The sequence below is a fragment of the Pleurodeles waltl genome, chromosome 3_1 (genome assembly GCF_031143425.1).
Source record: "Pleurodeles waltl isolate 20211129_DDA chromosome 3_1, aPleWal1.hap1.20221129, whole genome shotgun sequence".
Taxonomy (NCBI): Eukaryota; Metazoa; Chordata; class Amphibia; order Caudata; family Salamandridae; genus Pleurodeles; species Pleurodeles waltl.
The window spans coordinates 620,097,935-620,124,296 of NC_090440.1; the positions used below are offsets into that span (position 1 = coordinate 620,097,935).

General features: G+C 45.6%; 1 protein-coding gene across 2 annotated transcripts in view; it reads right to left on the reverse strand.

Annotated features, from left to right (window-relative positions):
- PIDD1 (p53-induced death domain protein 1) overlaps nt 1-26,362 on the reverse strand; it is a 154,461-nt gene that overhangs the window by 75,494 nt on the left and 52,605 nt on the right. For both annotated transcript variants that reach the window (XR_011201390.1, XM_069223108.1), the window contains exons 3-6: nt 17,525-17,938; nt 15,253-15,462; nt 9,403-9,457; nt 6,895-7,096 (exon numbers count right to left, since the gene is read on the reverse strand). Coding sequence is in view for 1 of the 2 variants with exons in the window: in XM_069223108.1 (XP_069079209.1) it covers nt 6,895-7,096; nt 9,403-9,457; nt 15,253-15,462; nt 17,525-17,938 (881 nt within the window). In the remaining variant the exon portion in view is untranslated. The remainder of the gene's footprint in view (nt 1-6,894; nt 7,097-9,402; nt 9,458-15,252; nt 15,463-17,524; nt 17,939-26,362) is intronic.

The following is a 26,362-nucleotide window of genomic DNA, read 5'->3' on the forward strand; positions in this document are numbered from 1 at the left end:
GAGGTGGACTGGATTGACTGGAGAGGGGTGTACTGGATTGAAGTGGGGTAAATTAAGGTGGTTTGGAATGAGGTAGCTGGACTGGAGTTGGATGGATTAATATGGACTGGACGTGAATAGGGTGGATGTGAAAGGATTGTGTTGGGTTGTGGATAGGAGTGAGGTGAATTAGGCAGTGGTGGACTTAAATGGGTTGGGGAGTGGGTTGTTTTGGAGTGGGTGGGTTGGAATGAAGAAGGGTGGGTTGTATTGGAGTGGAGTGTGATGGATTCTAGTGGGGTGGACTGGAGTGGAGTGGGGAGGACTGGAATGGAGCAGACTGGGGCAGGGTGGATTGGATTGGGGTGATGTGAAATGGATTGGAGTGGGGTAGATTGGACTAGGCTGGAATGGGGTGGCTTGGATTGGTGTGGGGTGGTCTGGATTGTGGTGGGGTGGATTAGTGTGGGTTGAATTGGGATGGAGTGGGGTGGATTGGATTGGGTGAGGTGGACTGGATTGGAGTGGGGCAGATTGTTTTGGACTGAGTGGGTTGTTTGGGATTGCAGTGAGGCAGATTGGAGTGGGGCAGGTTGTTTTAGATAAAAGTGGGGGATTGGAGTGGGGCAGACTGAAATGGATTGGAGTGTGGCAGGTTGCTTTGGATTTAAGTTATTGAAGTGGGGCAGACTGGAGTGGGGAAGATTGCTTTGGATTGGAGTGGGGTAGAATGTTTTGGATTGGAATGGGATAGATGGAAGTGGGGCACACTGGAGTGGGACACATTATTTTGGATTGGAGTGGGGCAGACTGAAGTGGGACAGATTGGAGTCAGGCATATTGTTTTGGATTGTAGTGGGCAGACTAGAGTGAGGCGGATTGGAGTGGGGCAGGCTGTAGTGGCCGGATTTCAGTGGGACAGATTGCTCTGGATTGAAGTGGGCTGATTGGAGTGGGGCAGATTGTTTTGGATTACAATGGAACAGATTGAAGTGAGGTGGACAGGAGTGGGGCAGACTGTTTTGGATTGGAGTGGGGTGGATTGTTTTAGATTACAGTGTGGCAGACTGGAGTGGGGCAGATTATTTTGCATTGGAGTGCAGGAGATTGCAATGGGGCAGATTGTTTTAGGTTGGGACTGATTGTTCTGAATTGGTTTGGGCACATTGTTTTGGATTGAAGTTGGGCAGACTGGAAAGGGGTAGACAGGAGTGGGAAATATTGTTTTGGATTGGAGTGGGTAGAGTGTTTTGGACTGGAGTGGTGCATACTGTTTTTGACTAAAGAGTGAGGGGAATTTAAGTGTGGCAGATTAGACTGGTGTGGGTTGAAGGACTGGAGTGGGGTGGACTGGAATGGATAGGATTGGGGTGAGTGGTTTGGATTGGAGTGGATAGGTGTGGGGTAAAGTTGGGTGGATTGGAGTGGGGCCGATTGGAGAGGGGAGGACTGGGGTGTACTACACGATTATGAGTTTAAGCATCATTTCAGAAATTACACATAATAAAGAAACAATGGCGCTTATTTCAAACAAATTAATCACCATCTTTTGAGAAGAGCGCCCACAAGCTAAAAGTATTGGCAATGCCAACAGGTCTAGGTCTGCGAGAGTTAGAGCTACTGGCATTGAAAATGACAATGCCTTTTACCTATGTGTTTTGGTTTAAAGTGGAGTGGATGTATGTGGTGTTGAGTAGAATTATGTGGGTTGGATTGTAATTGTTAATTGTGGAATTGTGTGTGGTGTGGAGTGGATTTGTGTAGTGGAATTTAGTGGGATAGTCGACAGATAGTGGTGAGGGCTGCACAGAATAGATAGCCAATAGCAAGTTATGCTGACTTCAAGATACACCAACATTAAGGTATGCCGACGTCAAGGTAGGCTGATGACAAAAGATGCCGATGTCAAGATACGCCGTTATCAAGATATGCTGACTTCAGTATACAGCAACATCAGAATATGCTGATGTTAAAGCCTGAAAAGGTTGTAGTGCTAGTGCGCGCATGACACCTATCTTTAATCCCCTTCAGGTACATATTTATATTTGCACCTGCATGGGAAATAGATGGACAGACAAGGTGGGTGGTGGAAAGACAGTGGGTGGATAATTGTACAGGCAGATGTAGATGGTTGTTGGAAGGACAGTGCGTGGGTGAACTAACAGAGGAAGTTGGGTGTTTTAAGGACAGTGGGAGGATGGATGGACAGATGGACTAAGGTGTTTGTTGAAAGGACAATTAGTGGGCAGATGGATGGGCAGAGGTGGGTGTTGGAAAGACAGAGGGTGGGTGGATGGATGAGTGGGCGAATGGATGGATAACAAAGGCTGCCTCTCAATATATACATCATTGGGAAAGGGAGAGTCAATTTGCCACTTTTGTTGCACGTCACAGTACGTACTGCCTCTATTTCACATCCAGGTGCTATTCTGAGTTATCGCACCTGCTTCCTGAGCTAGTATGGTCCATAACCAGGATAGTGTGTGCACTATGTACATAAGATGTTGGGAGGAGAAGGCGCTTATGATGTATTGATCCTATCAGTACCGATTGCCTCTCTAGAATCAGAGGGATCCACCACCGGTGTGCTGGCTCTGTGGACTCCTTTCTGCAGGGAGTGGAGATGTTCGCTGGGTGTGCACATAGTGCACTTTAAAAAGCCGTTCAGGCTTCAGGTCCATGTGACACATGACATGGGCCTTGTAAACCCCTGCAGAAGCCTATCTGCTGTAACGTACCTTGCTAAGCACCTACTTGCATTGTACCACAGTGCTCTGGAACTAGATGGCACAACTTCACAAACGTACAGAGAAAAGTACAGAACCAACAGGGGAGAATTAGACACAAAAATAAATATATAATGAGAAAAAAACGGGAACATATAGAAAAGGAAAGGTGGTGTTAGGAGTGTTAGACAAAAGTCAAGTAAAGTAGAAAAGAAAGAAAGCGTGCCCACAGAAAATGGGAAAAGATGGGAAGAACGGTAAAAGAGACAGTGCTCAAGTGCCACAAAAGGAAGGCAGAAAAGATTAAGATAGTGAATGAGAAAAGACCAACAGAAAGCAAACATAACGAGGGAGATACAACGATTAAAAAAATGAAAATGACAGCAAGGAGACAGTTACAGTGAGCAATGGCAAAAGTGGAGGCAGGCAGACAAAAAACAGAAAAAGGGTGGGCGGATATTCCGACAGGCATGTGCCACGCAACCAAGAGACACAGGAAGGCAGATAAAGGCATAGGAAAGCTAGCCACGGGAAAAGGTAAGGCAAACAGAGAATGACCACAAGGCAGGCAGACAGTTAATGGAGAGATACACACAAGTACAACTAGCGGGGAAAAGGTGCACACCAATCACAAAATAACATGTTTGTAGAAAGCAGGATGAAGTGGGAGTGAGGGGGGATGTGGGACTGATCATGGAAAATGGGCAATGGGGAATGAAGGGGCATGAGGAAAATGGGCACGAAAGGAAAAGGGGCCAAGACGAAAGGGGATGGGGTGACGCTGAGGGTTAAAGGGGGGGTGGGGGAGGGGGCTGCATGGCAGAAGTAGAACACAGGGTTGGCCCTGCTATAGTTTGAACACCTCAGTAAGAAGTCACACATGGATGCTAATGTGAACCATTAGCTTGCTAGGTCACGTTATCAGCTATATATTTGTAGTTTTTTGCTATCATGAAACGGACAAGAATATCAAGCCAATAAATTATAAATACCACTCGACCTCGTCCCGTACATAGACCAGCAGGCCCTTTCTAAGAACTCCAGAAGGACGCAAGGGCAAGCAGACAAAAATCCAGGCACCTGACCATGTTTGGATCAAACGAATGCATGGAGCAAATGCACCAGTCAGCGGAGCCAAAATACATTATATAGAGTGGACCCTAAATCACAATCTATAGAACTAACGTCTGAGATTTTAACAATAGATATGACTCTCCTAGTATCATAAAATCAGTGTATTTTCTTCATTAAAGAGCCAGTCGGACTTGACATTTTCTAATGTTCAAAGTCAAAACAGGAAAAGCACACAAACTTAGACTTTTGGATGACTGTACGCAAGCCACAAGGACACTGGGCTGTGAGATATGTCTGGAACTTTACAAGATTTAGAAAAAAAGGAAATCCCCCACCCCCCAGGGGCTCACCCGAAGTCAACGCAGCCTAAAATGTTCGCGGGCCGATGCACAACCTGAATCTGACTGAAGGTCCACTCGCTCCTCATAAGTCTTGCAATCACAAGAGCCTCTGCACCACCTGCATAAAGGAAACAAAAGGCAAGCTAACTCCACCTCATGTTTAAAAATGCAGGAAAACCGGGTGCTACCAGATTTACTAATGTGTGGATGTATATAGCTTTTGTGACTGCACCTGCCAAAAAACAAAGCACAGATGGGACCTATGCACTACTGTCCGCAAATTAAATATATCGTCAAGAAGCTTAAGGAGGAGGGGCTGATTTCATTCTGGCTTCACTCGTTGCTACGGTGGGCTGAAGCATCGCCAAATAAAACAGATGGTCCCGTGCACTGTCCATGCTGCTTACATCCCGGCTTCACTCACTGCCACAGTGCTCAACACAATCTCACGTGGGCTGAAGCATCATTAAACAAAACAGACAGGCCCAAGCATTGCTGCAGAGCTGAACACAGCCTCACAGTGTACGGTGACCAGACGACCCGGATTTCCCCGAACAGTCCTGGGGTCCCGACGCTGCTCTTAATTTTAATTAAATGTCCCGATTTTTGGGACGAAGGTCAGAACATCTAGGGAAGCATAAGTTAAAGGTATGCTCTCCTTTAACAGAGGCTTACAAAGTATGAAATAATAAACGTAATTTTTCTGTTACTAACAGGCAACAAAGTCCCCTGTCTGATCCCAGCAGAGAGACGGAGTGGGGAGCAGAGCGAGGTGGGTGGGGGTAGGTTGGGGATGCAGTGTGGGAGGTCAAGACATAGCTAATTTTATATATGTAGTCTTGTAAATGTGTGTATGTATATATGTCTCTCTTTCTCTCTCTCTCTCTCTCTCTCTCTCTCTCTCTCTCTCTCTCTCTCTCTCTCTCTCTCTCTCTCTATATATCTATATATATATATATATATATACAGACACGCAGAGAGAAAGACACACACACGTATATGTGCACACATTCACAAAGCTACGCAAAAAAAGGGACAGGCCAGAAATAAAAGTGAGAGTAAATTCTTCAGTCCTTCTTTCATGTCTGACCTGTCCCGGTTTTTGATCCTCAAAATCTGGTCACCCTATCACAGTGGGCTGAAACATCATCAGCAAGACAGACAGGCCTAAGCACTGCCCTTGTTGTCTGCAGGCCGAACTCCCGCTCTAATGATGAAGGATAACGGGATACTCTCTGCCCTGGCCCGAGCACAGGGAGCCGCCTAAGCACGGGCACACAATAACAGGAGGTGGTGTGTGCGCCATTCCCTTTTCAAGGGCCACGTTCGGCACGTTAAGACAGAGGTAAAACTCCCTTCTCAAGGGAGAACTGCACGGGTTGCCGGTCTGGGAGAGAAGGGCTTCTCCCCATCACTAAGGAATGGGACGAGGAAGGCGATGAGGAGGGAAAGGTAGATCACCAAAGGTGTTTGTACGCGAAAGGAGCTTTTACCAATGGTTTTATGATTGGTTTGAAGTACAAATATCATCTTGTACTAGGAGCCTGGTGTATTTGTCTTCCACTTCTGTTCGAATTTAAAAATCAGTTTACCTTGGTTCCTCCTATATCATCAAAGTACGAGATACGGGTGTGGGTGTGGTATTCAGCATCCTGGCAACGATTTACACTAGTGTTAGTGCCCGCAATCTGCCAAATTTGAACAGTCAGCTAAGACTATTTGAAGACAATAATACACCACGTAAATCAGATGGATTCTAGAAATGGTTAATGATAATCCATAAAGTAACACCGCAATAAATTAAACTGCAGATCAATCGGCTCTTTTTTATGTTCTGCACCTTGTAAATTAATCTGCCTCGAGATGCTCCCAGGTTTTCCCGTGAAGGAAACCAAGGCACAGTGAGGAAGAGGTATTTGCCTGGGATATAAAAACGGAGTCAAATTAGGAATATTGAATTCAGGTCTCCTAGGTCCTCAGTCAGCAATCTAGTTGCTTGTCAACATGTGGCTTCCCCAAGCGCCCCGACCCCAGCCCCATCTTGTTTGTACACCGTATCACAAAGTAACTCTAGTATCGGAGAACATGCAGACTTTTTTTGTGGTCTGCATCCATAGAGAGTAAGATTTACAACTAACACCAATTTACCCCAAGGATGAACACTAGGCCGGTGGGAGAATAGAACCGAGCCAGGGAAAAGTAAGAACGTGAAAGATTTTAACCTATTTTTATGGGTGAGCACAAAGTGCTCCATCCATTCTGTAATCTCTCTTTGGGCTTCAAACCACGCCCATGCCACTTCAGTCACTTACATTGGTTCGTGGGCTTGCCTTTTAAAATCTGCTTGCTTTCATATGTGAAAGGCATGCATACGTCATGCCTTTTCCGGTGTTTAGCCCACCTACACAGCACCGGTAAAGTACTAAAAACATACGAGGCTCGATGTTTTCAGCCTGGAGTTTGGACTACTTTATCTGTTTATTTTCCACGCAGCACGATTGCGCTGCATTTTACGTAGCACGATTGCACTGCATTTATTTTGCTTTACAACGCTAATAGCTCTAACTCGAACAAATGCAAGACCCGTTGCATTGCAAGTGCTTGTTTTTACTCTGAACAAGGATGCTGCACACAAGAAGCACTCTGCTTCTCGGATCCTGTATTAGACAGTCATTTGAACTACCGGAGGCTTAGCCTGCTCTTCTTTCTGTGTAGAGCACACAGTCAGCACATCTTCCCAGTCTCTAAAGCATCCCCTCGACCTGAGGACTCACCTGGAGGAAATGGACACCATGGGGTTGCAGCTCCAGAACTTCACTCAGCAGGATGTCATGGTGCTGTAGCATCACCCACTGCGGGTCAGGAGGCAGCTTCCGGTAGTGAACTCTGGTATCGAAGGAGACCGAGCCCAAGGGGAAGCAGAGGCGGATGCCACAGGGAAGGCAGACACGACAACCCTCGCTAGTCACAGTGAAACTGTGGGAAGAGAAATAAACAGACCATACGCAGTCAAACTCTCAGTCTGGCACTGACTTCTGCTAACTCTTTCCTCTCAAGCAAATAGCTTTTTCACCCGCTTCCAAAACATAAAGTGATGTTATAAAGGGAGAGAAGCCTGGATAAGCTTATGCAGTTTCCTCCACATCTGAATCTTTAAGTCACATCAATAACACAACAGCAGTCATACGTGAAAGCAGGGCATGTAGGCATGTAAGAACTCAAGAATACATGACAAGCCTTGACCAATGCAGGAGTCGGAAGCAGAACTGGGGTGCTAGCAGCATGAAGGTATCCATCCGACACAGTCCCCCAACTTGCAGCACTCACGGATTTCGAACAGCACAGCAGGTTACAATGATAGAAGTAAAAAGGAGGAGGCTCACCTCGTATAATTAAATAAATGCTTTTGCAAACATCACGCCAACACCATGTGACTTACTCGTCAAGTTGTGTTCCCTGCCAAAAGGCATAATTTCAAGCAAACAGGGATGTTCTGCCTGCTGTGTAATGTCACTTTACCTCTGTCTTTTGAAGCCTAGACTTTTCCCTGCTTGTTTCAGTATGGACAGGAGGGAGTAGTGCACATCAGAGGCTACTTTTTTTCAGTCATGGCTCTGAAAGTGTGAGACATTCATGTTTGAAGCAACATGCAGATTTTGAAGCAAACACTCCGCCAAGTATGCTCTCTCTAACTATTCTGCTAGACCTTAGCATAACATACATCTAAACCCATAGCGCCAGAGCGGTCCTTAGGAGTGTCCTAAAGATACTGTAGTGGCACCGGCTGTTTAACAACTGATGCAGTGGAGAATCTGCAGTGCTTAATTTGTAAGGTAGAAACTGCAGAGGCCCAAAGTTTTTCTTAAGAACCTCACGCCATGGGTTGCCAACAACCAAGGTTGCAGAGCTTTGACTTCGTGATTCCACAACTCCACACTACCTGGCTCTTTATCTCACTTTTCCATGACCTATTGTATGCCCAAATACTCAATTTATCATAATTTTACTATCTTTCAGCTTCTCGCTGCTTTGCCTAGCTTGCTCTTTTCTCTGGGTCAAAGGCTGGTGGTGAATAATACTTTCTGGTCCCCAAAAATAACTGCCTGAGCCCCCCACAACTATAAGCAACTATGGCACAAATTACACATGGAGTTTCTGGGATTGTCCGGGGGAAATTGGAATCACAATAGTATTAGCTCCGATGGGAGGTAATCTGGGTGTGGCGTGCATGTTAGCGGATATTTGTCAACTAGCACTGAGCTAGTGGCCAAAGGGGTTTTCGTCTGCTGTGCAGGGCATTTCATGTAATACACTTTTGGTTAGCACTAACCTGACTTTGGAAAGATAGGCTTTTTGGTGCAAAATGCCATGCAAGCGATAGATAAAGCAGAAGCTTCACACAAGGGGTTGGAGGACGGCTGCTGTTTCCACAGAGGTGCACATCCCTCATCAAAGTTTGTGAATCCACAAAGTACAGAGAGGGCCTGATAGAGCAGTTCCCCAGTACTTATAAAGCTTGGGTGCGTTTACAGGCTGTCTTCCTTAACAGCTCATTCACACTGAGGGGGCACTGGAAGGGAAGGGGTAAACATGCTGCCCAAATGGGCTTTCACTGGGGCCCGTCCAGATTACAGCTGTGCAATGTCTGGACTCTTGAGGGGCCTATGGGTGATGGCCGAGAGTGGGATGGGAGACTGAAGGCTCACTGTCTTGGTACTGTTCCTTAAGAAAGAGTGGAGTCCGGAACTGCGAGGCCACATCCCCTTTAATGGGAAAACAAGCAGAACCAAACCAGTTCGGCCTACTTAAGTCTTGTCAGTGAGATATAGCTTGAGTCCTGTGGCACAGTGAACACAGGGCCCACTTCATGGCAAAAACACCACGCTTAAGGCGTATAACGCAACAGAAACATCTACATTCACTTCATGTAAATGTACCCTGCATGTTGCTAATGGGGACTATGGGGAAGATGTCATCTCAAGCACTGAAATCAGTGCACATATTCAGCAGGAGGCATAGCTCGGGCAGCTGCATGACCCACTGGTGCTCCTGGTGTCCAGGAGGGAGTGGTGGTGCGCTTCCCCAAGGCTGGCATCATGCTCTCCCTCCTCCTCGACCAACACAACATGGCTGCAATCAACAATTTCACATACGAACCATGGACAACTTCGTAGCATGTGCCCCTTCACCAGGCATTTTGTAGAATATTGTGACAACCTGCGCTACAAAACACTAAAAAATTATTTCAGTTATCAGTTTTCTCAAAATCCTCTCAGTCCTACCTGCCCTCATCCGAGGAAAGGAAGTGCACCTGCAACTCACTGCTGCTGGAATCACCTGCAACGAAGAAGGAGAGTGTGAGGCTGAGAGAAGGAGAGGTGCGCAGAAGAGGTATAGGTGAGGGAGCGAAAAGCAGAAGGCAAGGAGAGGATCACCCAGAAGTGAAGCAGGCAGTGGAGAAACCACCACATCGGAACTCTAAGCACTTCAGTCCACGCCAAGGCATGGCCGATGGTAAGAGCAAAATGTGAACAATCAGATTCTTCCTGTTGTTCGTTCTCTGCTAGCCTTCATTTCAAACTAAGCTGGCAAATTCTAGGTTTTTGACGTACAGTTAGCAAGAGAAATCATATTGAATGAACAATTGAGGAAAAGAAATAATAACAAGCATCGGAAATGCCAATAGGCCTAGCCTTCATGGAATGTGTGGTAATGTGAAGCATTACAAGTAAATGGCATGGGAATGGATATGAGTTTGTGTGTAAGCACAGAACTGTAGAATAACACTGGTGTATGTTGATGGGTCGGGTGACAGTTGCACTGTAAAGCCAGACTTAAAAATCAATGTGGGTTAAGGACTGCTATCATCCCACCTGTGCTGCTGCTGCTGTCGAAGAAAACAACACATGTTATCTAGTTATCTAAGACACTTTAAAACCATTGCAGTGTCATGTGTGTGCCCCTGAAAGTTCAAGCTCAAGCCGCTGGACAAATAGGCAAAAAGATCACAGCTGTGTGGAGGGCAAAAACTTTCGTTTTTGACTGAGAAAGCATGCATGCGCTGTTGGTGAAATCTTTTATTTAAAAAAAAAAAAAAAAAAAAAAACTTAAACCAAGCTTAGAGCCTACCAATTACTTACCATTGTTTGGCTCTCACATCAGTCTTGTTTCATGGCTTCTCACTGGTCAGTGCTTCCTGCTTCCTCCATCCAATGCTGCTGTGCAACATGTAAAAACACTGACAAAGCCAATAAATCATGCATAGGCGAAACCTATTGGCTTTGCCAATGCTTGTTTGAAGGAGCACACATCTTCTGCCCAATGAAATATACTCTGGGCTCCCAACATGTGAATTGAGTCAAAGCCCCTCTCTTGGTGATGCTCACATAATTGTCTAACGACAGCTATGCTGCCAAACCAGACTATAAAAATGAATTCCAGAGCCCCTGTTCTCGAACTTCAAGATAGCCTGTTACTGTAACACAAAGACAACCAACTATGGGCGCCTCTGTAGGTTACCCGGGGACTGCATGACAATCACTGATCCTATAAAAAAAGATCCAGAGATAATTTGCATCTTTGGGCTCGCTGCATTCCAGGCAACACTGTCATGCAGAGCATTACACCGTATTAACATAACACCTCCCTCTGCCTGGCCCCATGCTTTCTTTTCTTAAGGAATGAATGCCACACCTATTTACAGTGTATGCATGAAGTGCTAGATCTTTTAAGTGTCTAGCTTATTGCAGCTCATTAATTTATGGTAAAAGTTGCACGTATACTGGTTTGCATACTGTAGTGAGCTCAGCTGAAATATTACTTCTATCGGCTGCTTTGTACGTGTTTATGTTGTTCAAGGCTCTGCTGCCCCCAACAATACAATATGTAGAGGTGTAAGCTATTCAGAACTATAAAAATAACAATGTTTCCAAAGAAGTATGGGGAAGATGGATTAACTACAGCCCCAGCTAAATAAAAAGACCAGAAGTTCCAACTATAAGAGATCGTATGGTGCAGGGCCCATTCCACAAACCAGGCCACAGTCTAATAAACCTGAACTTCTATGAATACATGGTTTGTGCAATGTATGTGCCGCTCTCAATAGGCAGATGCAGCTCTTGACCAAGTACAGGAGTTAGGAGAAAGGTTACAAGGGAATGGAAGGACACACGAGATTTAGAGGCCATCCTTGAGGATCTAAGGCCAGACTGCACCCATCAGCCCTCAACATGCTAAAGGGAAGGCGCTGTCTGGAAATTCTGAGTGAAGGGCCATTAATGCCCATCTGTCATTTGAAGCAGAAGTTTCCATAGAAGGCCTGAGTTCGACTTCCAACTCTCTGCAATGGTGCATTCTGCTGTTGTGATAGTCTGAAGGCAGTCCTGTATCCTGCTGTGCTATTTTGTGGGTAATACCGCATTTTGCTGTAGTGCTATGCTCTGAGCAGCAATGCAATCTGCTGTGGTGCTAATCTCTGGGCAGTGCTGTATTCTACTGCTGTGCATGTCTCCGGGCAGTGGTGCATTATACTGCAGTGCATATCTCTGGATAGTGCTGCACTGTGAGTCTCTGCAAAGTGCTACACTCTGCAGTAGAGTTAGTCTCTGGGTAGAGCTGCATTCAACAGCAGTGTTGGTTTCTGGGTACTACTGCACTCGGCTGCTTTCTACGTCTGGATAGTGCAACTCTCTGCTGCAGTGTTAGTCTCAGGGTATTGCTGCACGCAGCTGTAGTGTTAAACTCTGGCTGCTGCATCACTAAGCTGCAGTGTCATTCTCAGGATAGTACTGCACTCTGCTGCAGCGTCACAGGCTAGTTAATGTTGCACTCAGCTGCAGTGCCAGTCACAGGGCAGTGCTGCACTCAGCTGCAGTGCCAGTCACAGGGCAGTGCTGCACTCTCCTGCAGCGTCTGTCACAGGCTAGGCAGTGCTGCACCCCGCTGCAGCGTCTGTCGCAGGCTAGACAGTGCTGCACCCTGATGCAGCATCTGTCACAGGCTAGACAGTGCTGCGTCCTGATGCAGCATCTGTCACAGGCTAGACAGCGCTGTGCCCCGCTGCAGCGTCTGTCACAGGATAGACTGTGCTGCGCCCTGATGCAGCGTCTGTCACAGGACAGTGCTTCGCCCTGCTGCAGTGTCTGCCACAGGACAGTGCTTCGCCCTGCTGCAGTGTCTGCCACAGGCTAGACAGTGCTGCGCCCCGCTGCAGCGTCTGTCACAGGATAGACAGTGCTGCGCCCTGATGCAGCGTCTGTCACAGGACAGTGCTGCGCCCTGCTGCAGCGCTATAGTCAGCCAGCAGTGGCAGTGCTCTGCTGCTGTGCTGCTCTCTGAAGCCTCGCAGTAGTTTATCATCCGCACGGACTGCCACATCCTGCTGTCTCACTTTAAATCAATCTACCTCACCCATAATGCTCAGCATCAACCTATAACTTCGGCCTTGGCACAAAAACCCAGGGTGTATGGTTGTGAAAGGAACATTCGTAGTAAAAAGTCACTTTGTTTAAACCCTCAAAAACAGTTGTGTGCCGTTTCTGGCGAGCGGTCTGGAATGGTCTGAAAAAAACTCACCCTCAGGGAACTGCTAAACCTCCATTTATTCAGGCGTGTATTTCTCCTGCACATCATTTGTGCAATACATTTTCTGATTATGTAATATTTGTTCAAATGTATGCTGTTCTGAATATGATGTTCCATTTCGGTAAAACCGTCCATATTTTTTCACATGTGCAATTCTCCAAGACACCCAAAGTTGCTCATAAACCAGAAATAGGAAAACCCCTTATCTAGCCTTATTATGGAGACCTATTTAAAACGGAGCAGTTGAGTTTTTCTTGTAGTTCTGCACATTGGTTTTCTTATTTAAACTAGTTTTTAAAAACTGAACCAAGCCTTGCCTGGATATCTTCCAGTTTGTTTTGGATTCCATCAGTCCCATGATCTGACACAGTTCTTACGGCCCAGCTACAGAGATGCATTATGTATGTAATGCAGGTGAGAACAGAGTTAAGGGCCCGTGCACTGATACACAGGGCACAGATACTCCCAACACTGTACAAAAGACTGAGCATTAAAGAAAGTGCTTGGCAATACAGGATAGGTTGCTAGAGGGAACAGTGCCATATCCTGGCCAAGGCCTTTTGGGTAATGTCAATCAAAGGGGGCGCTGCTATTATAACTTGCTCTCGGTGAGTAAAGAATGCAGAAAAATTGGTCGGTGGAGGTACCAGAAGTACTCAAAACATTCAACACTTACTGTTAAGAAATCTTGGCTGTAGCAAAGCGTCCTTACAGCAAAACCCTGCAAGTCTTGTTCACGGAACCACCCAACTTACATATGTTGGTGGACAAGGCATTCACAAAATGTGAACTTTGACTTCTAAAGCCTATTACTCATGTGCAATAATCCCCAAGGTGGAGGACTATTGTGTGAGAATAAATCACAATCAAGGGGTTGGGGCTGTCTGAGCATTCAAGGGAGGACAACATAAATACAAGAGTTTGATGGTATTCTCAAGCGTTTCTCCCACGCTTTCCTATTGGGGAAGGGTTTGGAGACTTATTTTTGCAAATGCAAGACTGTCAAAAGAATTTAAAAAGCACCTAAAATTGGCAAAGGATTAGAAGGAGCTTTACAGCGGGAAAAAATCAGCCCATTTGGAGACAAAAAAGAACAAGCATTTGCAATGCAACGGGTCTCACGTTTGCTCATGTTAAACTCCTAATCCGACTTTTCATCTATCTGCAAAAGTGCATTTATGTACGTAACCCAAAAAAGTGCAATTAACTATGTAAAGCGCTCGACTTCTGCCAAGCGAAATCGCGCTAGTAAATTAGAGAAAAAGTAGTCCACGAGCCGGACAGAAAACAGCGAGCCTCACATGTTTTCTGTACTTGGTCGCTGCGCTCGAGGAGGGCTAGCCACCGGAAAAGGCATGACGTGTGCATGCCTTCGACAAATGAAAGCAAGCAGATTTTATTAGGCAAGCCCACCAACCAATGAAAAACACTGACGTGACGTCGACAGGGCTCCGAGCCCTTTTCTAATCACTAAAGCTTCTCGCTGCGATAGGCCCTAATAAATGCGCCATGCATCTACCGAGGAAATCGGGACTGTTTTCCAGAACAGGGCCCTAGCTATCATGAATGCAGCACGTGCAGTCGCACTGAGGCCCAGGCTGTGTAAAGTGCTTTGTGCCCTCAGGTATGAGTCTATTGGACTACCTAAAAGTCATGGCTGCCATTTTAATTGCTACACCGCTGTCTAGACGTTGGCCTGGAACGCTGTGGCTTTCGCAGCTTTCCACGTGTACTTCCGGAACATCTGACTCCAGCGTAAACCTGCGGGTGCAGATTTAGGACTCGTGAATCAGGCCCTGTTTGCACCCGCCCTCAGCCAGGGCATGAGGGGCAAGCAAAATGCCAGGGGTAGCAGAAGTGACTTAACGAGCCATTTGGTCTCCAGTTTCACTCACACACTTACTCATACACACAAAATTCATACTTACATACACATTCTCACATAAGCACACTCACCCACAAGCACGCACACAACATGGAATTAAAAGCATTTTTCACTTACCTCAGTTGCCATGGAAGGGCATATTCCAGCTAATCTTGCCCCATTTTTATTACACTAATAGTGAATAATAGCGTATTATTCACTACTAGTATAATAAAAAAATGGACGAGATGCCATAAGGACGAGATGCCAGTGTGTTCCGGGCACTGAATTTGCCAACTCTGAGGCCAGAGGTCGCAAAGGCGGTGCCAGGAACCGCAGCCGGCAAGCCAGGCGACCCCTGAATGGCGTCCATGTGGAGCTCCCTCTTTAGTGGTGCTTCTGAGGCACAGTTTGTAAATCATGATACCACGGTCTTTCACAGAGATGACTAACCTACGCATTAAATGATTTTCGACATAAGTCGGTGTCTCGAAAGGACCATGTGGCTGGCAAAGTGTCACCCACACTTCAGGGCAGTCCAGCCCTAAGCCCTGCCAACCAGAAGTCTGCGTGGAAAGCTGTTGATTCCCCTCAGGCCGGTTTGTGCACGGGGTCATTACTGTGGAGAGCGGGGTGTGCTGGGTAAAGCGTCGAAAGCAGAGCAGGAGCGTGGAAGGGTACTTACTCGAGGGCTCGGGTTCCGGTGACGCGGGCCGGCCCAGGGGGTTGCCTCGCAGGTGCACGCACGGGCAGCGCTGGATCTCGGCGGGAACGGCGCGCAGGCGGTTGTTCTGCAGGTCAAGCCTAGACAGGCGGGGGAGGCTGGCGAGGGCCGCGGGCACTGCCCTCAGCTGGTTGCTGTGAAGATGCAGCTCCCGCAACGACTGCAAATTGGCTGCACGTCAGGACAGGCCGGAGAGAAACCCACGGGGAAAGGGAAAAAACAAGCACATAAATACAGTCAAACGCGTGCATTTCTCTTCCACTAAATATCATTGTTTTTTAATGACCAAACATCCGCGTAAGTGCGCACCCAGCTGGAATAAATGTGAACGTCCGTATTTTATATAGTGATTAAGTAAGTCTATAGTCAGCCTGTTCAAAAGTGATCCTAGTTTTGTCGCAGATAAATGAAAGAAAAGGAGATGTAGTGACCACACAACTTAGTGAACTGGGAAGATAGGACTATAATGTAGGCCTGGTATTTCCAATTGGAAACCCTGAAAACGATGTATGAAATAGTTTCGTCGACGCAAAGCCTGTGGTGCACAAAATTGCAGGGTTTGCGAGTGTAAAACCCACATTTTCTTTGCACAAGGCACAAATGCATTTGTAACTTACTATGTCAACATACTTACTATGTCGTGTGAGTCGCAAGGAAAAGGGGGGGCATGCACTTTGCAACTCACAAGAATATGTATCAATGGTTAGTGACTACTACACCGGTCGCAACCCACAGAGTGGACACAGACATTCGAAAACGAATGGAATCTGCTGGTTAAAAAGAAAGCTGCCCATTAGGGACAGCTTCCGCCATGTGAATGCGGTGTGAGTGCACTGGAGGAGCACACAGCAGTCCAGGACCTCTACCTGCTCCTTACCCCATGACCGTATGTGTCAGAAAGCTACCTCTTTATATTCTGATTGAAGTCATTGTTATATTAAGGGACAACTGCAGTTACTGTATTTTGCTAACGTGAATGCGTGCATGGAGGGACGTTCTGCCTCGCAGCCCCCTATCCCTGTATTTGCAGCCACTTGCAAATGATTTACAGAGGGAATCTCCAATCATTACTAAACACGAGGCAGAATCTATGTGAATATTTTTCAATGGCCGTTTTGCTTTGTGACTCATTAGTACGCCTAATACCGTGTGAAAAGAGGATGGGATGGCAATGCAGCCCAGTGCAAACACAAAACTGCGATGGAAACTGATCTTTGACACACCAGAACCTCAGCTCCTAGGCTAACGCTCTCTAATATTCATCCAGGAATGCTGCTTCCCTGCCATATTTTCAGGATAGCCACGTAAGATACACTTACAGACTGCAAATCTAAATAGAACTCAATACACGATCAGTGGTTATTCTGGAAATCTGGCACGGAACCAGCCCTTCTGGACCTACAATTGATATCACTGTTGTAGATCATAGCTCATCCGCTCCCTGCATTTCCTCTACTCAGGCACAGGGTCCCAACTCTGCCACCTCTTCTACCTCGAGCAACCTGTTGGCCAGGTCGCACCACGATCTTTATATAAACACACGTAAATAATAGATTGAACAATTATTTCCAGCATCAAGCACCATCGTAAGGTAGGCATCTGGAATTTAAAGAGTTTTTCTTGCTTCATGTACCCCGTTGTTGATTGGGATGTGCATCATTTTGTTTTCTCCCCTCAGTGCCAGACAAGCGCAGGTAGGGAATCCTACCCGGAGATGTGCTGTAGCCATGATGGGTGGCTGGTGTTATCATTTTCATGAAATTACTGTAAACAATGAAATACATTTCATAAAATTGTTCATTGTTGCGTGACAAGCACATCCCCGAATGTGACAAAGTAATCCAAACAAGCATCCAGTGTGTCTGAACAATCTCGTTATACATAGGTGGCTCTCTGCAACTAGCTCACCAGGGAGAATTCAGCAGCCTCAACCACAAGAGGAATATAAGAAACCCACCCTGATCAATCCGACTGAGAAATCAAATTGACCACTCGCACCGACAGCAAGCCTGCTGTGAAAATAGGCGAACATCCCACCAGATTCGTCAGAAGCAAGTCACCCACTAAACTCACCATTAGAGTGCAGAGGTGGGCAGGCATCTTCACAGCCAGAAAAGTAGGGACCCTAAATTAAACACTGACCAGTACAATACTACGGTCCGCATCCAAGCTCACAGCAGTGAAAGCTTTTCTCACCAGACTTACCAGGTCCTTACTCAACTCGTCCACTTACCAAAGGAGACTGGGATTGCTTCCAGCCGGTTTCCTGACAAATCCATCTCAGTGCAGCTTTTCAGGTATCCGAGCTCCTCTGGAATGGATTCCAGTAAGTTCTCAGAGATGTTAAGAACCTGAAGCGCTTGGAGCTCACCAATGCTTCGTGGCAAGTTCCTGATCTGGTTGGTCATGGCAGACAGGACGGTCAGCTTCTTCAGCTTGCCCAGGCTCTCAGGCAGTCCCTGCAGGCAGTTATGGCAAAGCAAGAGCACCGTCAGGTTGGTGAGTTCAGTCAGGCACTCGGGCAAGGAGGAAAAGCTGTTGAAGCTTAGGTCCAAGTGGGCAAGACGAATAAGACTCCCAAACTCTTGTGGGAGGTCCATCAACAAACCATGAAGGCAAGCGCCAGACTCATCCCGGGTGTGTCCTCCTGTAGGTGTGAGAATACGGGACAAGCATTGAGAAACAGGGGTAACCCAGGCTGAAAGGAAGAAGAGTTTCAGAACTCAAGTTCAGGAGTGGGGTTTCCATAGGGTTACACACCATACAAAACTTTACTGTTCAAGTGATGTTATTGAGATCCTAATAGAAATCTGATCTTCTCATGCCTGGGCAGATTTGGACCTTGCTGCAATACATGATTGTAAACTGCAGACTGGCTATAAAATGCACATTGAACAAAAAAGCTACTGCTCCTATACCAGTTATTTAGGAATTGACACAAAAATAGATAGCACACAATCACTTATTTTAAACAACACAGCCCAAAACATAAGAGCAAGTCTATAGTCTTGTATACTAAATCAGCAGATATTTACCTGACGTTATATGCATTTTACAGATTTATTTTACAATGAAATGCCAATATTGGCATTGGATTATACAGATTTTAAATGATAAATTGCCACAAACACCGGATTTTATTCTCAGTTTAGAGAGACTGCATAGACTAAACATGTTAACCTGCAAAGCAAAGCTTGATGATTAAGATAATAGAACATTTGCATAATTTAGACATCAGATTTGAGCCAGAGAGTACAGCGACTGAACATGCTCACCTGAAATTGAGAGCAGAGATGAACCAAAGATTAACAAAAATAAAAAAAGGGCATTGATTTATCATAAACTTCAGAGTGAATGCCGAGGACGCAGACTTTGTGAGGACTCACTTACCTTGGGTAGCAGAGATAAATTTGAAGGAACGCCTAAACTCCTTTACGTTACATAGAAGAAACAAATCCCGGATTACTGAAATTGCAGAATCATATCCGTTTTAAACAGTGCGACCACTCATGAAAAGACTCCGACTGTACAAAGCCACCTGGGAGAGCGTATCCTTGTGCTGCAGGCTGCACACCTTCACTCATATTAGACAGAAGATTTGAACCTGGTATTTGATACGCTACAAGCAAACCTGAGCTAGCCTCAAATTAGAGATGGGACACGTTCACAAACTTCTGGAAGCAGAGCTAATCCTCAGGTTAGAGACAGGACAGGCTTGCTAACCTTTGAGAGCATGGGATAGAATTAGTTCACCTTACTAACATTGGAGAGTGAAGCTAATACATGGGTCAGAGATAGTACAGACTCACTAACCTTTGATAGGAGGGCTAATTCGTGGGTTGGAGATTGCATGGGCTCACTAACTTTTGGAAAAATGGATGGATTGAAATGCTATCTCGGCGATTGCCAGTGGTTAGAGTTTTGCAGTCATTCCTTCCATCATCTTTTGTGTGATTGCTTTTACACACTATGTGGTCAAGCGTATGCCCAGCCGTGGATCTTTTGCTCTTTGTACTACAGGATCTAAGCTAATCCTCAATTACGAAATCTAAAAAGGCTGAAACCGGTCTGCGGTTGCTTGTCTTCCCTTCTGGAGGGAGCCTCACTTGGCAGCTCAGGATGGACTGTTCCCATGAGGAGCAGGATCAATACAGATTTGCATAAGGTGGGCCTTATCTAAAGTGGAACAGTGGTAGAAAAACGATGGGCTAAAAGGCTACCCCGCGCGACTGCAAGTTGTTCGAATTTTTGCAAGCATGCCTCCCAGCACCTTCTGTGTGATTCACTAACTTTGAGAGAAGAACAAATCCCTGGGTTTTAAATTACATAGGTTCACTGAACTTCTGTGCAACGCTAACCCTCGAGTCAGACATTGTGCATGCTGACTAGCCTTTACAAGCAGAGCTAACATTGGAATGACTATAGAGGCATGCTAACTTTGCTATCGGAGCTAACCCTTAAGTTAGAGATTGTACATGCTCACTATCCTTATGCTGCAAAGACTAGCATCGGGTTAGACAGCCTGCATTTCGGACTTCTCTTAAGCCGCAGATGTAAAACTGTGCAACAAACTGTACAGACCTATGCATTTCATACAACAGAGGTAAATCTGAGCACTGACATCAGACGTTCTGTCTTCAGGAGGCATTACGCCTTCGCTCTGGATGAACCATGCACAGCTAGGCCACAGACTACCTGTGTAGTCTAGAACTACAGGAGTGCTACCAGTTTACTGGAAGGTAGGGCTCAAAGCAGGCACAAGGGGTGGGATCCGTGACATCACTTCACCAAAGTGCAACTGTTATTCCTCTGCTAACCACCCAATCGTGAATGTGACCCTATCTGATCACTAAAATCTCCAGATGATTACTGCTCTGTGTTTCTAACACCCGACAACTGTCGGGCAACAATCCGTTAACAAGAAATCCCTTTCTCTACCTGTTCTGAACATCATTGCTGATCCAATCTGAACCTCCAGTGACACTGAGATGCGATATCACAGCAGGACATTAGAGAGGTTTGAGAGAGCAGGGATACTTAGGTGTATTGATACACCTTTGGAATGCTGTGCTGTGACTGCAGGCTGGTCTAGGATGTCTTCACATGATACAACGGTCTAACCCTTGAATGTCACGGTGTTCTATGTTTGCCAGTTGGGCAATGGCGGGCTGGACGCTGCCCTGTACCCCAGTAAACCATACTTCTTTGTTCTATTCTTTATAGTGCTGTGCCAGCATTACAATTCGGTAAGGTGGTGCTGATGCCGAGGCGGGCAGGAGGAAGAAACGTGTCAGGACCTTGGGCAAGGTCTGGAGAGGTCTAGAGATGCTGGTTACTGGGTCAGGAGCCTGTGCTGATGGAAAAGGGATAGTCAAGGTCAAGGTTCTGTAAACCCGTATGTGTGCAAGATGTGTTTGGTAATGCACCATGAGAGTGACTGGGGGAGAATGTGGCATGTTGATAGGCTAGCACAGGTTGTGCATTTCTCATAGGGTGAGTGGATGCTATAACAGAGGTTGCTAAGGGGAGAGTCGTCTAGTGGTCAACACAGCAACAGGAACCCCTAGCCATCTACCAAGCTGAAAGACCATCTACGTTGTCCACCTGGTTGGTCTGCTTGTTGGGTGAAATCATGTGCTCTGTTGAACTGCCCGTGTCCTGTTTGTCAAACTTCATTTTGTAAGCCGCTCCAGCATGCATTGTTAATTATTCTGTTTCTTCATTGGTTGCTTCTTGTTACTCTTATTTTCAAATAATATAAGGCTGAACACTTATTTTTGTTGGGGGAGACTTGTTGTGGATGCAGGCTCTTCTGTAAAATCATCCAGCTCCTGAATGGCACGCTGGCATGTATTTGCCAGTTGAGCTCTGGTAGGCGGCTGGCAGAGTGGACGCTGCTCGGTGCCCCAGCAAACGGCACCTCTTAGATGGATACTTCATCGCGCTGTGCCCTCATTTCAGGAAGTAATGAGGAAAACGAAGCTAAGAGTTGCGAGTGGCACACAGCAAGGGGAGGAAGAAATTAATTTGGCAATCCATGGACTACCTGTAGCAGACTTCTTCCGATATCTGCACATACTGGGAACCATGCAGCATTACAGCTGCTCGCCGGACAGCCTTAGACCACAAAGGTCTGATGCAGAGGAACTTGGAGCACGCTACCTTTCATGTGCTCCAGATAATACAGGGAGACAAATACCGCAGGCCAGACGGCGACTTGAAATCCCAAGTAAAAGGAATGAAATAAGACCATACAGGTTAGCTCCTAGTAAACTCCTTATTGCAACAGACTTCACAATATAGGGTTCTTCCACCTTTACATCCACAAGTGTGGCGTATATCACTCCAAAAACAAAACGGCCGAACAATGTTTTTGGTTGTCAATGCGAAGCCGTCACGCGGGCAAGGAATGAACACACACTACTGATCCCCAGAAAAGCACCGAGGAGAACGTTTCCCAGCAGGGGATTGCACATTAACGACACGAGAGTGACGGCCCCAGATGAAACCGACGAGACAAGAGATTATAGACATTCAAAATGATGCAAACGGTTAGGGTTCAGCAAACGGAATCAAGCAGTGACGGAGGACTTCGGTTCCACCATAAGCCTCTCGCTCCCCGACTCCTAAACCACCAACCTACACCTCACACCCTTCAGGCGACCACCAAGGAAGATAAGGGGGAACAGAAGTCAGCGCCCCAGCATGAACCCCCGTCCCTGAGGCACAGGCGCTGGAAGCATGGGGTGCGGGGGTGGGGGGCTGGAGCAGCCCCAGTAGAACCACGCTGGAGTTCAGAAGGCGCAACAACAGTGCCTGCAGCGTTATCTTGTATAGAGGGCAAAGGCCAGGCTCAATAGTCTGAGAAATTGTTGCTTATTCTTTTAACATGGAGACTGGTGTTTACCTTTCTTTCTCGGACTAGAAAGTGAGAGGATTTGTAATGTGAGCTGTGTTACAATGTTGCTGAGTGCTAAAGGAAAGGGTAGGGGAGAGTATTTTTTCTAACAACACATTTTGAAGAGTACAAATATTGTAAATCTATTATCAGTTAGGAAAGCACACAAGAAGCACTTTCTTACTTTACTTAGTTATGCACAAATAATAAATATTCACTGAAACTCGATTTCCACACATCATCATTTGTGCACTTTATAATGTTAAGAAAACTGCGTCTGTTCACATTTGGTGTCCATTTCAGTGGAACATGACTCAAGTGAGATAACAGCCATGGCAGCAGCTCACTCTCAAAACTGTTCCAGCACCACTGTCCAGAGGCGAATGCTAAACCAACGGAGCCTTGCGCGCCATTTACAAGTATGACGCCTCTTGGTACAGAGGCGTCTCGTCTGCCTTCATGAAGAGATGTACACAGCAGGGTCGTTTCACTCGCCGGCCCCGTGCTAGAGATACCTGCATGCAAAGACAGCCGACCGCAGTATACATCGAACGAAACTGCTAGTTTTTCTTATTATCAAATGTGCATTTCTGGTTCATATACCCAGTGCTTTAAATGGGCCGGTACTGTCCGGTACTGAGTACCGGCACTTTTTTATTTTGAGAGGAAGAGTACCGGCACATCTCAAGAAAAACGTAATACTTTTAATTGGAGAGTACCGGCACTTCTCAGAAACAAGCAGGTACTCTGGCACAGAGTACCTGCACTTTATTTTTTCCATTTCAAGCACTGCATATACCTTAAAACGCAGTAAGAATGGACGGTACAAGCAGAAAAGGATGCGGCCTGTGTTTACATAACCTACGTTTTTCACACACAATCGATATGAAGACATCAAACATAAATTATTATTTAATCGGTTCATATTTCACACATTAAAGAATGTAAGGAGATTGATTCTCCCACTAAAAGACAACATCGTCATTTTGTAGTTAGGACCATGATGACGCGATATGCCGCCAGCAGTTCGTTTAACGGCATCGGGGAATTAGGTTCCGATTGCACCCAATTTCAAGGTGTTGGGTATCTTCATTTCACATTAACACGTAGAATATTGCTTTTGACAAGTTTTGGACGACATAATAAGCGAGAAAGCGTAATCTCGCATTAAAAATCTATTATTTGCGTGTTACAGGCGACTCTTAGAATGCTAATAGTCACATGTCATGTGAACATTACTCCAGGAAACTAGTAACCTTCACAACCTGCCCACGGGAGGAAGAGTTCGGAGTCACGCTGTTCACTACTTTTTTACCTCCCTGGAAGGATGGATGCAAGGAATGTTGCTGCAAGGGATTGTATCTTGTGACCTGCGGGTTAGAGCAGATGTCAATGGCGAGCGTTTAATTCAACGACCCATGTGGCTGGTACAACCACTAGGTAAATCAGGACATCCCCTGCCAACGCACTGCTTGGAGACATTCTGTGCACACCCACTAGGTAAGCACCCAGTGGAATTCCAAGGCATAAACTATCCCCAAACTGTACACTTTCAATATTACTGCAATCCAACTCCAAAGTTAGTGACCTTCTAAAATGGGCAAAAAGCTAATTGGCAGCTTAGAGCGCCCCAAACGAATAAGATGGGATACTCAACCCTTCATATAATGCACAGAAAGCAGCACAAAAAAACAGCATGTTTTCCCTTTGAAATGTGAATTTCGACATCAAAATGAGAGTCCCCAAAACCATTCTGCAGAGATTTACCACTTTAATGCCAGCAGGATCATGGGGCATGGAATTATTCCACAAACATGGACGTTATATGGCATATTCGTTTGCTGTGTTATTTTCATCCACTTCAGATACCAGCAACTTTTTGTGACATCTTCAAATTATGTGGTAAATGCTGTAAATCCATAATTATGCAGTAAACCCTGTTTTGCGGCGTTTGTTTTGCTACCACATACATGGTGATTGCCAGTAGGTAGTTATACTTAGGACCATGTTTCCATGGATAAGCATTATTTGACTTGACTATGTCTTTGGCGTCATTTGACAAATTTTGACAACATTTTCCAAAAGAAGTGTGCCTGTGGTTCTTGTTGCGCATGGAAAGTTTCTGGGTGATCCGTGAAGCAGGGGCCAAAGGGGAAAAAAAAAAAAGGGAAGGGGGGAGGAAACAATAATAGTGCAATTCCCATGTTAATTCCCTTGGGCGTTTTGAACAAGACTACAGCTTGAATCGCTAGACAGAATTACATCACATTGGACAGAGAGCTAGATTTTGTTCCACAGATTGTGCTTTTTGTTATTTGCTGTAAATCTGTTCAGTAGTTTTCGCGATATTAAAGAGAAAATACATTTGTATATCTAGGGCCGTCGATCTATCGTGACACTTTCACGATTATCATGGCGAATTTGTGAATGTGCATGGCAACAGGAATGCTAGAGGCAAACAGGTGATTGGCTGTCCGCACAGCTGACAAGAAAGCTCCGGCCGCTATTTTAGGTGACGGGACATGGTCCCCGGGGCCTTTGGCCGAGTGAGGGGTGGGTAGGGCCTGGACAGTGTTGGCCGCTGGACCTGGCCTGCGGCCAACACCCCCCCCCACGCACAACCAAAGGCGGTAGTTGGATTAATGTATAGTAATTAAAATTATTTTACGTTAAGACTTAGAAATTCACTGAAAAAAAACAAACTTTACAGGGATGTCATAGTTAAGAAATATATTAAAAAAAACAGAGAACTTCACTTAAGAATACAAAGGTAACAGGGACGTTATAGTTAGGTTCTGCATTTACTCGTACAAAACCATAGAAATTCAGCAGTTATATTTAGAGTTATTTCAGGTAGCTAAAACTCGCGTCCCAAGGTAACTATAACTCATGCCATTGCCATGCACTGCTAATTACCCCAGACATTACAGCACTCACTGACAATTTTATAAACGTCAATAAAATTATCAATGAAACATTAGTAGTCAAATTATTGAAGAATAAACTGTGCGTGGCCAAACTGGCCAATCATGCCAAACGTTGCCACATTCATTAGTAATCAACGTCCTATCTCCATGTTCAATACATACAGTACGTGCTCACTACAAGCATCCAAATTTCTATGCGCACAGTGAAACTGTTCAACGTATAGATCCGCTATAAGAAAAAGTTAATGATAGACAGCAAGTGCTAGTATGTCTAAGGTCAATAACAGTTCCCTAAGTTCCCGAAATTGGAGGGCTTCCATCAGTGGCAGAATGCAGCAAAAGCATGGTATGGTGGATGCCTTTAGTATCGTAATCCACATTCCCGAATGGGATCATTACAATAGTCTGCTAATCCCTTGGACTTTTAAAATATAAAACTAGGAATTGACAATAAATACTTAAGAAACCCTAATGAGGCTTTAGGCAGTTCAGATATACTATCCTTCTGTGCTTAATCCGAAAAAGCACTTATACAGTAATAAAACCACTGTTTACATATCTCAAGTGGGTACTCTCTTGAGATATGTAAACAGTGGTTGCATTATCTTATAAGTTATTAGGGTTTGGCACGGTGATATGACGTTGATTACTAATGAATACGGCAAAGTTTGGCATAATTGGCTAGTTTTGCCATAATAATTAATTTATGTTTAATGACTATTGCTATACAGAATGTACTGTTTTCATAAGAACAATAATAGAATTGAATGATCTGACATTTTACAAGATGGCAATTGTAATGAACTGTTTTTAATGCCGCTATTCCTTTGTTTGTTTTCACGGTTTATTCCACGACACAATATAGGTGGTAAAAGCAATGGCACACTGCTCCACCAGCAAGTGAAGCCTGTCCGTCTTGAACTCTGACCCTGGTCAGAAGTTCGAGGACCTTCTCCACCGCAGGCTCCTGCCTGCGCCTCATCCCTGGTGTCTAGTGGGAGAGCTCTGCTCTTCTGCTAGGCTGCCCTCTGGCAGTTTTCTCTTTTTTCCGTGCTCTCCCCTTGTTTTTTTTTTAGTGTGCTGTTTTTTGTGCCTTTCGCTTTTCTGCCCTTTCATCCATCTTATTTGTTTTTCTCATTTTCCCTATCGTTCCTTTCATTCTCGCTTCTCTCACACTCTCTCCGCCGCTGCTGCCCCAGCAGCCCCACCCCCCTTTTCATGCCGTTTCCCGCTCCCACCTCTCAGC